The sequence below is a fragment of the Salmo salar genome, chromosome 21 (genome assembly GCF_965601325.2).
Source record: "Salmo salar chromosome 21, fSalSal1, whole genome shotgun sequence".
In the NCBI taxonomy this organism is placed as follows: domain Eukaryota; kingdom Metazoa; phylum Chordata; class Actinopteri; order Salmoniformes; family Salmonidae; genus Salmo; species Salmo salar.
In genome coordinates this window covers 56,579,270-56,596,181 of record NC_138311.1, presented here as the reverse complement: position 1 = coordinate 56,596,181, position 16,912 = coordinate 56,579,270, and the positions used below count along the sequence as shown (strand labels likewise).

General features: G+C 46.0%; 1 protein-coding gene across 1 annotated transcript in view; it reads right to left on the bottom strand.

Moving 5' to 3' along the window:
* si:ch211-67e16.11 (uncharacterized) overlaps nucleotides 1-16,482 on the bottom strand; it is a 37,495-nt gene extending 21,013 nt beyond the window's left edge. Inside the window, exons 1-5 of the mRNA XM_045704924.2 lie at nucleotides 15,729-16,482; nucleotides 5,213-5,446; nucleotides 4,749-4,919; nucleotides 2,310-2,441; nucleotides 2,048-2,214 (exon numbers count right to left, since the gene is read on the bottom strand). Coding sequence (XP_045560880.1) covers nucleotides 2,048-2,214; nucleotides 2,310-2,441; nucleotides 4,749-4,919; nucleotides 5,213-5,446; nucleotides 15,729-16,239 — 1,215 coding nt within the window. The 5' untranslated portion in view covers nucleotides 16,240-16,482. The remainder of the gene's footprint in view (nucleotides 1-2,047; nucleotides 2,215-2,309; nucleotides 2,442-4,748; nucleotides 4,920-5,212; nucleotides 5,447-15,728) is intronic.
* Nucleotides 16,483-16,912: the final 430 nt, after the last annotated feature.

The window sequence follows — 16,912 nt, the reverse complement described above, 5'->3', positions numbered from 1 at the left end:
GGATGGAGTCAGTTAGAGACTACAGGATGGAGTCAGTTAGAGACTACAGGATGGGAGTCAGTTAGAGACTACAGGATGGAGTCAGTTAGAGACTACAGGATGGAGTCAGTTAGAGACTACAGGATGGAGTCAGTTAGAGACTACAGGATGGAGTCAGTTAGAGACTACAGGATGGGAGTCAGTTAGAGACTACAGGATGGAGTCAGTTAGAGACTACAGGATGGAGTCAGTTAGAGACTACAGGATGGAGTCAGTTAGAGACTACAGGATGGAGTCAGTTAGAGACTACAGGATGGAGTCAGTTAGAGACTACAGGATGGAGTCAGTTAGAGACTACAGGATGGAGTCAGTTAGAGACTACAGGATGGGAGTCAGTTAGAGACTACAGGATGGAGTCAGTTAGAGACTACAGGATGGGAGTCAGTTAGAGACTACAGGATGGAGTCAGCTAGAGACTACAGGATGGAGTCAGTTAGAGACTACAGGATGGAGTCAGTTAGAGACTACAGGATGGAGTCAGTTAGAGACTACAGGATGGAGTCAGTTAGAGACTAGAGGATGGAGTCAGTTAGAGACTACAGGATGGAGTCAGTTAGAGACTACAGGATGGAGTCAGTTAGAGACTACAGGATGGAGTCAGTTAGTGACTACAGGATGGGAGTCAGTTAGAGACTACAGGATGGAGTCAGTTAGAGACTACAGGATGGAGTCAGTTAGAGACTACAGGATGGAGTCAGTTAGAGACTACAGGATGGAGTCAGTTAGTGACTACAGGATGGAGTCAGTTAGAGACTACAGGATGGGAGTCAGTTAGAGACTACAGGATGGAGTCAGTTAGAGACTACAGGATGGAGTCAGTTAGAGACTACAGGATGGAGTCAGTTAGTGACTACAGGATGGAGTCAGTTAGAGACTACAGGATGGGAGTCAGTTAGAGACTACAGGATGGAGTCAGTTAGAGACTACAGGATGGAGTCAGTTAGAGACTACAGGATGGAGTCAGTTAGAGACTACAGGATGGGAGTCAGTTAGAGACTACAGGATGGAGTCAGTTAGAGACTACAGGATGGGAGTCAGCTAGAGACTACAGGATGGAGTCAGTTAGAGACTACAGGATGGAGTCAGTTAGAGACTACAGGATGGAGTCAGTTAGAGACTACAGGATGGGAGTCAGTTAGAGACTACAGGATGGAGTCAGTTAGAGACTACAGGATGGGAGTCAGTTAGTGACTACAGGATGGGAGTCAGTTAGTGACTACAGGATGGGAGTCAGTTAGAGACTACAGGATGGAGTCAGTTAGAGACTACAGGATGGAGTCAGTTAGAGACTACAGGATGGAGTCAGTTAGTGACTACAGGATGGAGTCAGTTAGTGACTACAGGATGGAGTCAGTTAGAGACTACAGGATGGAGTCAGTTAGAGACTACAGGATGGAGTCAGTTAGAGACTACAGGATGGAGTCAGTTAGAGACTACAGGATGGGAGTCAGTTAGAGACTACAGGATGGGAGTCAGTTAGTGACTACAGGATGGAGTCAGTTAGAGACTACAGGATGGAGTCAGTTAGTGACTACAGGATGGAGTCAGTTAGAGACTACAGGATGGAGTCAGTTAGAGACTACAGGATGGAGTCAGTTAGAGACTACAGGATGGAGTCAGTTAGAGACTACAGGATGGGAGTCAGTTAGAGACTACAGGATGGAGTCAGTTAGAGACTACAGGATGGGAGTCAGTTAGAGACTACAGGATGGGAGTCAGTTAGAGACTACAGGATGGAGTCAGTTAGAGACTACAGGAGGCATAGTTGCTGTTATTGTGTTACAGTAATCTAGAATTAGGTATCTTCTAACTATAGTAATCCAGTCCCTCGTTGTGTTGATGCATAGGGAAGTAAAGGACTCGTTGGAATTCTGTGTACGGTTTCCATGGTGAATAATTAGTTTCAAATTCATTCTTGGGTTTCTAGCTTACTGGCATGGAAGAGGTATCATTTAACAATTTATCCGTCTAACTATTTATCCGTCTATAGTAATCTATCTATACTCACTATGCCGTTGTAGTTGCCGTCCCAGAGCAGCATGGTCCCGTCGTTCCTGGTGGGGCTGTTGAGGTAGAGCACCAGGGAGTCTGCACAGTGCTGCTTACCACAGATATAGGATATGTGGTTCCTTATCACTCGTTTCTCTGTAGCCGGGTATACCCATTCTGCCTCCTCTGTAGAGAGACAGGGATGGAGAGGAGGTTAGAGAGGGGCGTTTATCAGGCAGTGTGTGTCCTGTGTCCTGTCTGTCCTGTCTGTCCTATCCCACCTGAGAGCTGTCCGTTCCCAGCGAAGAAGGTCTTGATGTGATCTCTGTGGAAACCGTTGTTCCTCAGCATTCTGTAGAAGAGCTGCAGGTTCTGAACGTGACGCTGGTACGTGATCTGTTGCTGCCATCCACCTGCACACACGGACATATCACACACCCACACATACATATTGATTTAAGGGTGTGTAAAGAGGAGGTGGTGGTCTGTAAAGAGGAGGTGGTGGTCTGTAAAGAGGAGGTGTTGGTCTGTAAAGAGGAGGTGTTGGCCTGTAAAGAGGAGGTGGTGGTCTGTAAAGAGGAGGTGATGGTCTGTAAAGAGGAGGTGTTGGCCTGTAAAGAGGAGGTGGTGGTCTGTAAAGAGGAGGTGGTGGCCTGTAAAGAGGAGGTGGTGGCCTGTAAAGAGGAGGTGTTGGTCTGTAAAGAGGAGGTGTCGGTCTGTAAAGAGGAGGTGGTGGTCTGTAAAGAGGAGGTGTTGGTCTGTAAAGAGGAGGTGTTGGTCTGTAAAGAGGAGGTGGTGGTCTGTAAAGAGGAGGTGTTGGTCTGTAAAGAGGAGGTGGTGGTCTGTAAAGAGGAGGTGTCGGTCTGTAAAGAGGAGGTGGTGGTCTGTAAAGAGGAGGTGTTGGCCTGTAAAGAGGAGGTGTTGGTCTGTAAAGAGGAGGTGTTGGTTTGTAAAGAGGAGGTGTTGGTCTGTAAAGAGGTGGTGTTGTCTGCAAAGAGGTGGTGTTGGTCTGTAAAGAGGAGGTGTTGGTCTGTAAAGAGGAGTTGTTGGTCTGTAAAGAGGAGGTGTTGGACTGTAAAGAGGAGGTGGTGGTCTGTAAAGAGGAGGTGTTGGTCTGTAAAGAGGAGGTGTTGGTCTGTAAAGAGGAGGTGTTGGTCTGTAAAGAGGAGGTGGTGGTCTGTAAAGAGGAGGTGTTGGTCTGTAAAGAGGAGGTGTTGGTCTGTAAAGTGGAGGTGTTGGTCTGTAAAGTGGAGGTGTTGGTCTGTAAAGTGGAGAGTGTTGGCCTGTAAAGAGGTGGTGTTGTCTGCAAAGAGGTGGTGTTGGTCTGTAAAGAGGAGGTGTTGGTCTGTAAAGAGGAGGTGGTGGTTTGTAAAGAGGAGGTGGTGGTCTGTAAAGAGGTGGTGTTGTCTGCAAAGAGGTGGTGTTGGTCTGTAAAGAGGAGGTGTTGGTCTGTAAAGAGGAGGTGTTGGTCTGTAAAGAGGAGGTGTTGGTCTGTAAAGAGGAGGTGTTGGACTGTAAAGAGGAGGTGGAGGTGTTGGTCTGTAAAGAGGAGGTGTTGGTCTGTAAAGAGGTGGTGTTGGTCTGTAAAGAGGAGGTGTTGGTCTGTAAAGAGGAGGTGTTGGTCTGTAAAGAGGTGGTGTTGGTCTGTAAAGAGGAGGTGTTGGTCTGTAAAGAGGAGGTGGTGGTCTGTAAAGAGGAGGTGTTGGTCTGAAAAGAGGTGGTGTTGGTCTGTAAAGAGGAGGTGGAGGTGTTGGTCTGTAAAGAGGAGGTGGTGGTCTGTAAAGAGGAGGTGGTGGTCTGTAAAGAGGAGGTGTTGGTCTGTAAAGTGGAGGTGTTGGTCTGTAAAGAGGAGGTGTTTGTCTGTAAAGAGGAGGTGGTGGTCTGTAAAGAGGAGGTGATGGTCTGTAAAGAGGAGGTGTTGGCCTGTAAAGAGGAGGTGGTGGCCTGTAAAGAGGAGGTGTTGGTCTGTAAAGAGGAGGTGTCGGTCTGTAAAGAGGAGGTGGTGGTCTGTAAAGAGGAGGTGTTGGTCTGTAAAGAGGAGGTGTTGGTCTGTAAAGAGGAGGTGGTGGTCTGTAAAGAGGAGGTGGTGGTCTGTAAAGAGGTGGTGTTGGTCTGTAAAGAGGAGGTGTTGGTCTGTAAAGAGGTGGTGTTGGTCTGTAAAGAGGAGGTGTTGGTCTGTAAAGAGGAGGTGTTGGTCTGTAAAGAGGTGGTGTTGGTCTGTAAAGAGGAGGTGTTTGTCTGTAAAGAGGAGGTGGTGGTCTGTAAAGAGGAGGTGTTGGTCTGAAAAGAGGTGGTGTTGGTCTGTAAAGAGGAGGTGGAGGTGTTGGTCTGTAAAGAGGAGGTGGTGGTCTGTAAAGAGGAGGTGGTGGTCTGTAAAGAGGAGGTGTTGGTCTGTAAAGAGGAAGTGTTGGTCTGTAAAGAGGAGGTGTTGGTCTGTAAAGAGGTGGAGGTGTTGGTTTGTAAAGAGGTGGAGGTATTGGTCTGCAAAGAGGTGGTGTTGGTCTGTAAAGAGGAGGTGGTTGTCTGTAAAGAGGAGGTGTTGGTCTGTAAAGAGGAGGTGTTGGTCTGTACAGAGGAGGTGTTGGTCTGTAAAGAGGAGGTGTTGGTCTGTAAAGAGGAGGTGTTGGTCTGTAAAGAGGAGGTGTTGTGACCTGCCAGGTGTAACCTACCTGAGATTCGTACAGTTTGGTCACAGGTCTGAGCTGCCAGGTGTCACCTACCTGAGAGTAGTATAGCATGGTCACAGGTCTGGTAGAGGCGACAGGACAGGTGTGTAGCCAGTGGCTGCTGGTGGCATCGCCTGGTGTTCTTGTTGAGCTCACAGCTGGACACTGGCATGTTGGGGCTGGTGAGGGGCAGAGGCTGGGGACACTGGGCAAAATCTGGGTGGTCTGTAAACTCACACAACATCATCACGTCACATGGTGTAGAGATAGAGACTGCAGTTGACGTACTCATCCTCTTGGTTGCCATAGAGGCGTACGAATCAGACAGATTTCTCTGCCGAGCTCCAGTCACATCAAGCTAACGTCACTACAGCGTTGTGTCTCCCATGTTGGATAATATTATGTACTCCTAGCCTGATCCCAGATCTGCTTGTGCTGTTTCGTCAAAACGAAAGAGGGGAGACAAACAGTTCTGGAACCAGTCTACTTGAAAACCTTTTAGGTGGTCATCAACTCACCCACGCAACGTAGCCTCTGCGTCCGGTTGTTATCCCTGACCTCGATCACCATGGGAAGGAAATGTATCTCACAGAGACCGCCGCTGCGCTCCACCCTCCCTGGGCCGCTCCTGGGCCTCGCCGCAGTAGCCCTGCGGGCGCGCCCGTTCCCCGCCGGCCGCTCGCTGCCGCTCTGACGACGCTTCAGCTGGTTCTGACAGCGACTCTTTAGGGCCAGGGTCAGACACTCCTCTCCTGGAGACAACAACAACAACACAGATCATGTCAGGTGAGACAACAACAACACAACACATATCAAAGCACATCACATATCAAAACACAACACAACACATGTCAAAGCACATCACATATCAAAACACAACACAACACATATCAAAACACAACACATATCAAAACACAACACATATCAAAACACAACACATATCAAAACACAACACATATCAAAATACAACACATATCAAAACACAACACATATCACAACACAACACATATCACAACACAACACATATCACAACACAACACATATCAAAACACAACACAACACATATCAAAGCACATCACATATCAAAACACAACACAACACATATCAAAGCACATCACATATCAAAACACAACACAACACATATCAAAACACAACACAACACATATCAAAACACAACACATATCAAAACACAACACATATCAAAACACAACACATATCAAAATACAACACATATCACAACACAACACATATCACAACACAACACATATCAAAACACAACACATATCAAAACACAACACAACACATATCAAAGCACATCACATATCAAAACACAACACAACACATATCAAAGCACATCACATATCAAAACACAACACATATCACAACACAACACATATCAAAACACAACACATATCGAAACACAACACATATCAAAACACAACACATATCAAAACACAACACAACACATATCAAAGCACATCACATATCAAAACACAACACAACACATATCAAAGCACATCACATATCAAAACACAACACAACACATATCAAAACACAACACATATCAAAACACAACACAACACATATCAAAACACAACACAACACATATCAAAGCACATCACATATCAAAACACAACTCAACACAACACACTCCCATGTCCACAGCCCAGGCCCCCCATGTCCACAGCACAGGCTCCCCATGTCCACAGCCTGCGTCTGTGTTTAACAAGACAAAGCTGACTTGACATATGTTTCATGAGACATACGGGGCAGAGAGAAACAGCATTGGGGTGAATACGGTGGGACACGTGGATTTGAGCAAGTGTGATGCCATTCAGGTTAGTGGAAATGTTGAGTTGTCCTGTCTCTTTGTCTATGTATGTTTTTATTGTAACACAAAAAAAACTAAAATATTAAAATGTGTATTTATATATTTTTGACGAAAGTTGGGAGAGAGCTCAATGGACCGGTCATGCAAGATGAACACTCACTAAGAGAGAAAGTGTGTGTTAACTTTAAGGTATAGGGGGCAGTATTTTCATTTTCGGATGAAAAGCGTGCCCAGAGTAATCTGCCTAATACTCGGGCCCAGAGTCAAATATTTGCATATTATTAGTAGATTTGAATAGAAAACACTCTGAAGTTTCTAGAACTGTTTGAATGATGTCTGTGAGTATAACAGAACTCATATGACAGGCAAAAACCTGAGAAAAATCCAACCAGGAAGTGGGAAATCTGAGAATTGAAGTTTTCTTTTGAATCCCTATCGAAACTACATTTTACATTTTACATTTTAGTCATTTAGCAGACGCTCTTATCCAGAGCGACTTACAAATTGGTGCATACACCTATAATATCCAGTGGAACAACCACTTTACAATAGTGCATCTAAATCTTTTAAGGGGGGGGTTAGAAGGATTACTTTATCCTATCCCAGGTATTCGTTGAAGAGGTGGGGTTTCAGGTGTCTCCGGAAGGTGGTGATTGACTCCGCTGTCCTGGCGTCGTGAGGGAGCTTGTTCCACCATTGGGGTGCCAGAGCAGCGAACAGTTTTGACTGGGCAGTGTCTGTGGGGTCACGTTGCACTTCCTAAGGCTTCCATTGGCTGTCAACAGCCTTTAGAAACGTGTTTCATCCTTTTCCTGTTACTGGGCAGAAAATAGGAGCTCAGTCAATGAGTGGACTGCCTGGGACCAGTGAGTTGTTTACTGCGCAGGCACGTTTGGCGCGCCCCTCCTTTTTTTTCTCCTCTGTAATGAATACGCTATTGTCCGGTTGGAATATTATCAACGTTTTAAGTTAAAAAGACCCTAAGGATTGATTGTAAACAACGTTTGACATGTTTCTACGAACGGTAATGGAACTATTTGACTTTTCGTGTCTGGATTTACGCTCGCGCGTTATGCCTTTGGATAGTGATCTGAACGCACGAACAAAACAGAGGTATTTGGACATAAATATGGAGTATTTCAAACAAAAATAACATTTCTTGTGGAAGTAGGAGTCCTGGGAGTGCATTCTGACGAAGATCAGCAAAGGTAAGAGAATATTTATAATACTAATTCTGAGTTTAGTTGACCCCAGAACTTGGCGGGTATCTGTATAGCTTGCTTTGATGGTTGAACTATGTACTCAGAATATTGAAAAATGTGCTTTCTCCGTAAAGCTATTTTAAAATCTGACACAGCGGTTGCATTAAGGAGAAGTATATCTATAATTCTTTCAATAACTGTTGTAAATTTTATCAACGTTTATGATGAGTATTTTTGTAAATTGATGTGCTCATTCACTGGAAGTTTTGGTGGAAATACATTTTCTGAACATCACCCGCCAATGTAAAATGGGGTTTTTGGATATAAATATGAACTTTATCGAGCAAAACATACATGTATTGTGTAACATGAAGTCCTATGAGAGCCATCTGATGAAGATCATCAAAGGTTAGTGAATATTTTAGCTGTATTTTTGGTTGTTGTGAAGCATGTCCTTGCTTGGAAAATGGCTGTGTGGTTTTTCTTGTGAAGTTTATGTCCTAACACAATCTAATTTTATGCTTTCACCGTAAAGCCTTTTTGAAATCGGACAATGTGGTTAGATAAAGAGAAGTTTATCTTTAAAATGGTGTAAAATAGTTGATTGTTTGAGAAAATGAAATGATGAGATTTTTGCTGTTTTGTATTTCGCGCCATGTTATTTCACTGGCTGTTGATTGTGTGTACGCTAGCGTCCCACCTAACCCATAGAAGTTAACTGTGGTAACTAACCTGTTCCATGTTGTTAACTGTGGTAACTAACCCGTTTCATGTTGTTAACTGTGGTAACTAACCCGTTGTCACATCCTGACCATAGTAGTGGTTATTTTCTATGGTAGAGTAGGTCAGGGCGTGACAGGGGGTGTTTGTCTATGTTTTGTATTTCTATGTTCAGTTTCTAGTTTTGTATTTCTAGGTTGGTTTTGTTTGGTATGATCTCCAATTAGAGGCAGCTGGTCGTCGTTGTCTCTAATTGGAGGTCATATTTAAGCTGATGTTTGTCCCACCTGATTTTGTGGGTGACTATATTTTGAGTAGTGTTTGTTTCTCTCTGTGTCACGGTTTGTTGTTTTGTTAATTCAGTTATTTATGTTTTTTGCAAAGTTTCACGGATTTAATAAAATGTTGAACTACAGCCACGCTGCACTTTGGTCTGCTCCTTTCGACAGTCCGTGACACCCGCTCCATGTTGCTCACTGTGGTAACTAACCCATTTCATGTTGCTCACTGTGGTAACTAACCCATTTCATGTTGCTCACTGTGGTAACTAACCCATTTCATGTTGCTCACTGTGGTAACTAACCCATTTCATGTTGCTCACTGTGGTAACTAACCCATTCCATGTTGTTAACTGTGGTAACTAACCCATTCCATGTTGTTAACTGTGGTAACTAACCCGTTCCCTGTTGTTAACTGTGGTAACTAACCCGTTCCCTGTTGTTAACTGTGGTCACTAACCCGTTCCCTGTTGCTCACTGTGGTAACTAACCCATTTCATGTTGCTCACTGTGGTAACTAACCCATTTCCTGTTGTTTAACTGTGGTCACTAACCCATTTCCTGGGTCTCGTTATATTGAACACAAAAAGACCTGGGTGGTGCACTCTCTCTCTCTTAATGTTCCCTCTCAGCTTCAGAGGAGGTGGTCAAGCTTGGACACATGCAAAACCCCACAACACTTCCAGCTGACCCTCACAGATAGGCCCTCGAGCGCCCTCACAGATAGCTGACCCTCACAGATAGCTGACCCTCACAGGTAGTTGACCCTCACAGGTAGATGACCCTTACACGTAGATGACCCTCACAGGTAGCTTACCCTCACAGGTAGCTGGCCCTCACAGGTAGCTGATCCTCACAGGTAACTGACCATCACAGATAACTGACCCTCACATATAGAAAAGCCCATCACAGATAGATGACCCTCACAGACTGTATTGATAATTAACCTGGAACCCTGTCAACATTGGTCTCTGTCTGTCCACTGTCATGTACTAGAATGGAGTGTGAGGGGCAGGGCAGGACTGTCATGTACTAGACTGGAGTGTGAGGGGCAGGACTGTCATGTACTAGACTGGAGTGTGAGGGGCAGGACTGTCATGTACTAGACTGGAGTGTGAGGGGCAGGACTGTCATGTACTAGACTGGAGTGTGAGGGGCAAGGCAGGACTGTCATGTACTAGACTGGAGTGTGAGGGGCAAGGCAGGACTGTCATGTACTAGACTGGAGTGTGAGGGGCAAGGCAGGACTGTCATGTACTAGACTGGAGTGTGAGGGGCAAGGCAGGACTGTCATGTACTAGACTGGAGTGTGAGGGGCAGGGCTGTCATGTACTAGACTGGAGTGTGAGGGGCAGGGCTGTCATGTACTAGACTGGAGTGTGAGGGGCAGGACTGTCATGTACTAGACTGGAGTGTGAGGGGCAGGACTGTCATGTACTAGACTGGAGTGTGAGGGGCAGGGCTGTCATGTACTAGACTGGAGTGTGAGGGGCAGGGCAGGACTGTCATGTACTAGACTGGAGTGTGAGGGGCAAGACTGTCATGTACTAGACTGGAGTGTGAGGGGCAGGACTGTCATGTACTAGACTGGAGTGTGAGGGGCAGGACTGTCATGTACTAGACTGGAGTGTGAGGGGCAGGGCTGTCATGTACTAGACTGGAGTGTGAGGGGCAGGGCTGTCATGTACTAGACTGGAGTGTGAGGGGCAGGACTGTCATGTACTAGACTGGAGTGTGAGGGGCAGGGCAGGGCAGGACTGTCATGTACTAGACTGGAGTGTGAAGGGCAGGACTGTGGCAGGGCGGCTGCAGCTAGACTGGAGTGTGAGGGTCAAGGCAGGACTGTCATGTACTGCTGGAGGGAGGGGCGGGCTGGGACGTCGTCGACGGAGGGGGGGCAGGACTGTCATGTACTAGACTGGAGTGTGAGGGGCAGGGCTGGACTGTCATGTACTAGACTGGAGTGTGAGGGGCAGGAGTGTCATGTACTAGACTGGAGTGTGAGGTGCAGGAGTGTCATGTACTAGACTGGAGTGTGAGGGGCAGGACTGTCATGTACTAGACTGGAGTGTGAGGGGCAAGACTGTCATGTACTAGACTGGAGTGTGAGGGGCAAGACTGTCATGTACTAGACTGGAGTGTGAGCGGCAGGAGTGTCATGTACTAGACTGGAGTGTGAGGGGCAGGGCAGGACTGTCATGTACTAGACTGGAGTGTGAGGGGCAGGGCAGGACTGTCATGTACTAGACTGGAGTGTGAGGGGCAGGGCAGGACTGTCATGTACTAGACTGGAGTGTGAAGGGCAGGGCAGGACTGTCATGTACTAGACTGGAGTGTGAGGGGCAGGACTGTCATGTACTAGACTGGAGTGTGAGGGGCAGGGCAGGACTGTCATGTACTAGACTGGAGTGTGAGGGGCAGGGCAGGACTGTCATGTACTAGACTGGAGTGTGAGGGGCAAGGCAGGACTGTCATGTACTAGACTGGAGTGTGAGGGGCAGGGCTGTCATGTACTAGACTGGAGTGTGAGGGGCAAGGCAGGACTGTCATGTACTAGACTGGAGTGTGAGGGGCGTGTCTGTCATGTACTAGACTGGAGTGTGAGGGGCAGGGAAGGACTGTCATGTACTAGACTGGAGTGTGAGGGGCAGGGCAGGACTGTCATGTACTAGACTGGAGTGTGAGGGGCAAGGCAGGACTGTCATGTACTAGACTGGAGTGTGAGGGGCAGGGCAGGACTGTCATGTACTAGACTGGAGTGTGAGGGGCAGGGCAGGACTGTCATGTACTAGACTGGAGTGTGAGGGGCAGGGCAGGACTGTCATGTACTAGACTGGAGTGTGAGGGGCAAGGTAGGACTGTCATGTACTAGACTGGAGTGTGAGGGGCAAGGCAGGACTGTCATGTACTAGACTGGAGTGTGAGGGGCAAGGCAGGACTGTCATGTACTAGACTGGAGTGTGAGGGGCAGGGCAGGACTGTCATGTACTAGACTGGAGTGTGAGGGGCAGGGCAGGACTGTCATGTACTAGACTGGAGTGTGAGGGGCAAGGTAGGACTGTCATGTACTAGACTGGAGTGTGAGGGGCAAGGCAGGACTGTCATGTACTAGACTGGAGTGTGAGGGGCAAGGCAGGACTGTCATGTACTAGACTGGAGTGTGAGGGGCAGGGCAGGACTGTCATGTACTAGACTGGAGTGTGAGGGGCAGGGCAGGACTGTCATGTACTAGACTGGAGTGTGAGGGGCAGGGCTGTCATGTACTAGACTGGAGTGTGAGGGGCAGGGCAGGACTGTCATGTACTAGACTGGAGTGTGAGGTGCAGGGCAGGACTGTCATGTACTAGACTGGAGTGTGAGGGGCAGGGCAGGACTGTCATGTACTAGACTGGAGTGTGAGGGGCAGGGCAGGACTGTCATGTACTAGACTGGAGTGTGAGGGGCAGGGCAGGACTGTCATGTACTAGACTGGAGTGTGAGGGGCAGTGCAGGACTGTCATGTACTAGACTGGAGTGTGAGGGGCAGGGCAGGACTGTCATGTACTAGACTGGAGTGTGAGGGGCAAGGCAGGACTGTCATGTACTAGACTGGAGTGTGAGGTGCAGGGCAGGACTGTCATGTACTAGACTGGAGTGTGAGGGGCAGGGCAGGACTGTCATGTACTAGACTGGAGTGTGAGGGGCAAGGCAGGACTGTCATGTACTAGACTGGAGTGTGAGGGGCAGGGCAGGACTGTCATGTACTAGACTGGAGTGTGAGGGGCAGGGCAGGACTGTCATGTACTAGACTGGAGTGTGAGGGGCAAGGCAGGACTGTCATGTACTAGACTGGAGTGTGAGGGGCAGGGCAGGACTGTCATGTACTAGACTGGAGTGTGAGGGGCAGGGCAGGACTGTCATGTACTAGACTGGAGTGTGAGGGGCAGGGCAGGACTGTCATGTACTAGACTGGAGTGTGAGGTGCAGGGCAGGACTGTCATGTACTAGACTGGAGTGTGAGGGGCAGGGCAGGACTGTCATGTACTAGACTGGAGTGTGAGGGGCAGGGCAGGACTGTCATGTACTAGACTGGAGTGTGAGGGGCAGGGCAGGACTGTCATGTACTAGACTGGAGTGTGAGGGGCAGGGCTGTCATGTACTAGACTGGAGTGTGAGGGGCAGGACTGTCATGTACTAGACTGGAGTGTGAGGGGCAGGGCTGGACTGTCATGTACTAGACTGGAGTGTGAGGGGCAGGGCAGGACTGTCATGTACTAGACTGGAGTGTGAGGGGCAAGGCAGGACTGTCATGTACTAGACTGGAGTGTGAGGGGCAGGGCAGGACTGTCATGTACTAGACTGGAGTGTGAGGGGCAAGGCAGGGCTGTCATGTACTAGACTGGAGTGTTAGGGGCAGGGCAGGACTGTCATGTAGTAGACTGGAGTGTGAGGGGCAGGGCTGGACTGTCATGTACTAGACTGGAGTGTGAGGGGCAGGGCAGGATTGTCATGTACTAGACTGGAGTGTGAGGGGCAGGGCAGGACTGTCATGTACTAGACTGGAGTGTGAGGGGCAGGGCAGGACTGAGAAGTTAAAAGGGTCAGTTAGAGAGACACAGTTGAGAGTTGTGGAACTCCTTCCTCTTGTCCCAGCAGGGTGGAGAGGCTGAAATGTCTGGGTGGTGTTGACTGGAATGGATGGGTACAGTACAGTGTGTTGAACTTTTAGCTAAGGACAGCATCCACTCAAGATGAATAATGGAGAGGTGTTACTGTGAATACATGACTGGTGACTGTGGCTGGGTTCAGCCATGCATCTGAGCGTTCTACTACCCCAGCAGGGTGTCCACCACCTGGCAGTGCCTGAGAGCTCTCTTCTCTCACGTTGCTTACTGCTTACAAACTCTCACTCGCTCTCTCTCTCACACACATACACACTTCCACGCAAGCGCGCGCACACATGGTATACACACACACACACACACACACACACACACACACACACAGTACACACACACACACTGTCCCGTTCCGGTTCTCTCACAATGCTCTCAACCCTTCAGCGTCTTTGCAGTGTGTAAGAGATTTTCCCCTTACAGCCTCGTTAGAATACAAAAGGTCTCCCTCTTATAGGAGTTAAGCTATGTAACTTCTGACCATTTGAAAAACACTTGATAATTTATTTATTTATTTAAAAAGAAAAAAAGAGAGGTCTCCCATTCTTACAGCCTGAGCCGTAGGGAATATCTGTGGATCAAGTGGCTTGATAAACGGTTGAAAAAGCTTTCCATGTAGGAAATCACATATATATTCAATCAAACCTTAGAAATATTCTACAATAAACTGGAATACCAGTACTTATATTCAATCAAACCACACCTTAGAAATATTCTACAACAAACTGGAATACCAGTACTTATATTCAATCAAACCACACCTTAGAAATATTCTACAATAAACTGGAATACCAGTACTTATATTCAATCAAACCACACCTTAGAAATATTCTACAACAAACTGGAATACCAGTACTTATATTCAATCAAACCACACCTTAGAAATATTCTACAATAAACTGGAATACCAGTACTTATATTCAATCAAACCACACCTTAGAAATATTCTACAACAAACTGGAATACCAGTACTTATATTCAATCAAACCACACCTTAGAAATATTCTACAACAAACTGGAATACCAGTACTTATATTCAATCAAACCACACCTTAGAAATATTCTACAACAATCTGGAATACCAGTACTTATATTCAATCAAACCACACCTTAGAAATATTCTACAATAAACTGATCTGGAATACCAGTACTTAATAAAGCCCTTCTTTAATAAGAACATTTTCAACCAGCTGGTAGAGAATATTATGACAATGGATTTAGAGATGGATATGAAACAAACCTTAAACCTGATTGGGGGGGGGGGGGGGGTTGCTGCAGTCCAGTGTTGTGGCACCCCTTAACTCTGTCCATTCAGAGAGTTGTAAGAACACTCAAAGTCAGTCACCAAAGATATGGGATAAAAATAAATAAAAAAGTAGGAATTTTAGTTGATGAGGGACAAATATTGCACCATTCAAGGACTATGAAAAATATCTAAAAAAATAAATAAATAAAAAAACTACAATTTTTAGGAAAATGTGCTCAACCAGGCTGTTGATAAAACAAACAAGGTGACTATGACAACGTGCAATATTATTAGCTAATATAAAGTGGTTTAATCACATTTCATGACCCATGGGATCAATTAATTAATATTCAGACTTAAAGTCGTCTATAATATAATCCCTATAATAGTCATAGAACAAGAGATATTGCACTATACACCAACTGAAAATGCATTAACTTCAATGTAGTTGAATATTCATGTTTGGACATACTAAATGATCATAATTTGTTAAAAAAAATTGTCACCAGTCCTCATTTACCGATACTTACCTACCTATACAAGTCATTGAAGCTAACCTAGAGAATTTTTTTTGTGATGAGTAAAAAATGCTAGGCCGGCACAAATTGCCATTCGAATAAGGCAGTGCTGATATGACCCTATTATGAATTCTTAACTGCGTGGTAGAGTTCTGTTATTTCCTAAAGAAACATCAAGTTGAAACAGTTTTTTTTTTAGGGGGGGGGAAGTTCTTATTTGCAATGTTAGAAATACGATTTTATTTATTTTTTTAAAACATGTTTTTCAAGAAGGGACAGTTAAAGAGTTTAAGACTTACATTTGACCTTACAATTAGGCTAATTCATCTTTAAATGGGACAGCCTTTCAAAACGTTATTGTAGAATAAAATGTGGACATTTACCCTCCGACTGGGTACACACTGGTTGAATCAACGCTGTTTCCACCCAACGAGGAATAGACATTGAATTGATGTCTGTGCCCAGTGAGCTACTTATAAGAAAACAACTTTTATTAAAATAATAAAGTTATACATTGAGATATCCATATTAATTAAACGTTTATTTTTTTCAAAGTAAACCTATTACAATGAATTTGTTCTTACCTAAATAAATTCCATCCATGTGTGCACATTTTTTCTTGGTCGTGTTTAGGTCCACATAAAAGAGAACCACGGGGTGTCCGAAACTCTCTCCGGGACTGGGATCTAACACCAACACCGCATCATGAACAGTCGATCCCGGGAAGAAATCCTGATGTCTTCTACTGTCCTCCAGTACCGAACTCATACCATAACCTCCTTGCTTCGGCGGTAGCATCCCCGAAGAATAGGAATCTGGGAGAATGGCGAGTACTTTCTCGGAGTTTGGTTCGGAGACGTACACGGCCACCCCGCTGAGTTGAAGATGGGACAGCCGCTTACATTCGCCCTCAGACAGAGACACCCTGCGGCACAGGTTTAACTTCAGGTACTGAAACCCGGTCTTCACCCACCGATCCAAGCGGCCAAACTTCACCTGGGAACCGCGGGAGTCACCCAGGAATAAAACCAAGATCAAAAGAGACATGCGCATCCACTTGAGCCTCATGGTTTTGTTGGAAAAAAGATTTGCCATTACGCGCGTGCCAATGTATTTATTCCACTTATTATTAAATATATATATATATTTTTTTAATAAACTCTCTCAATTAAAGGCTACCACTTTCCAAAACTTAAATGTAGGCTACACGTTTATTTTGGCATAGTAAACTCTCTGTAGACGCTTACTCGACGGCTCCAAACTAAGTGTCTTATCAAATGTGTGAGATGCAGCTCTCTACATTAAAAACGAGGACTTCAAAGGGCTCAGAGCGGCTGCCTGATGGAGAGTACTGTGCAACAGTAACTCCATCCCACAGGCTCTGACATGCCAGTAAACTAAGGGGGAGAGGGGGGAGTTAGAGAGAGAGAGAGAGGGTGGGCTCTAAAGGAACCCGGTGCAGCGTGAGGATGGGGATAAGAGGTTACCTGGTTGTCAAGGGCAGGAAGAGCTGTGTGCTCATGTGCGCTCGCTGACGCACGGCAGCGTCCACTTTTGTTCCAAAGAATGCTGAGCAGGAGTCAATACTGGAAAGGATGATCCACACATAAAAATATTTATATAGTCCTATTGATTATGAAATAAACCAATATGCTTTTAAACAATATCTACTGTATCTTTAAAATAAATACTTTACGTCTGTATGTTTTCCACAGGTTGTTCCCTGGGAAGACATCAAATCAAATGTTATTTGTCACATGCGCTGAAT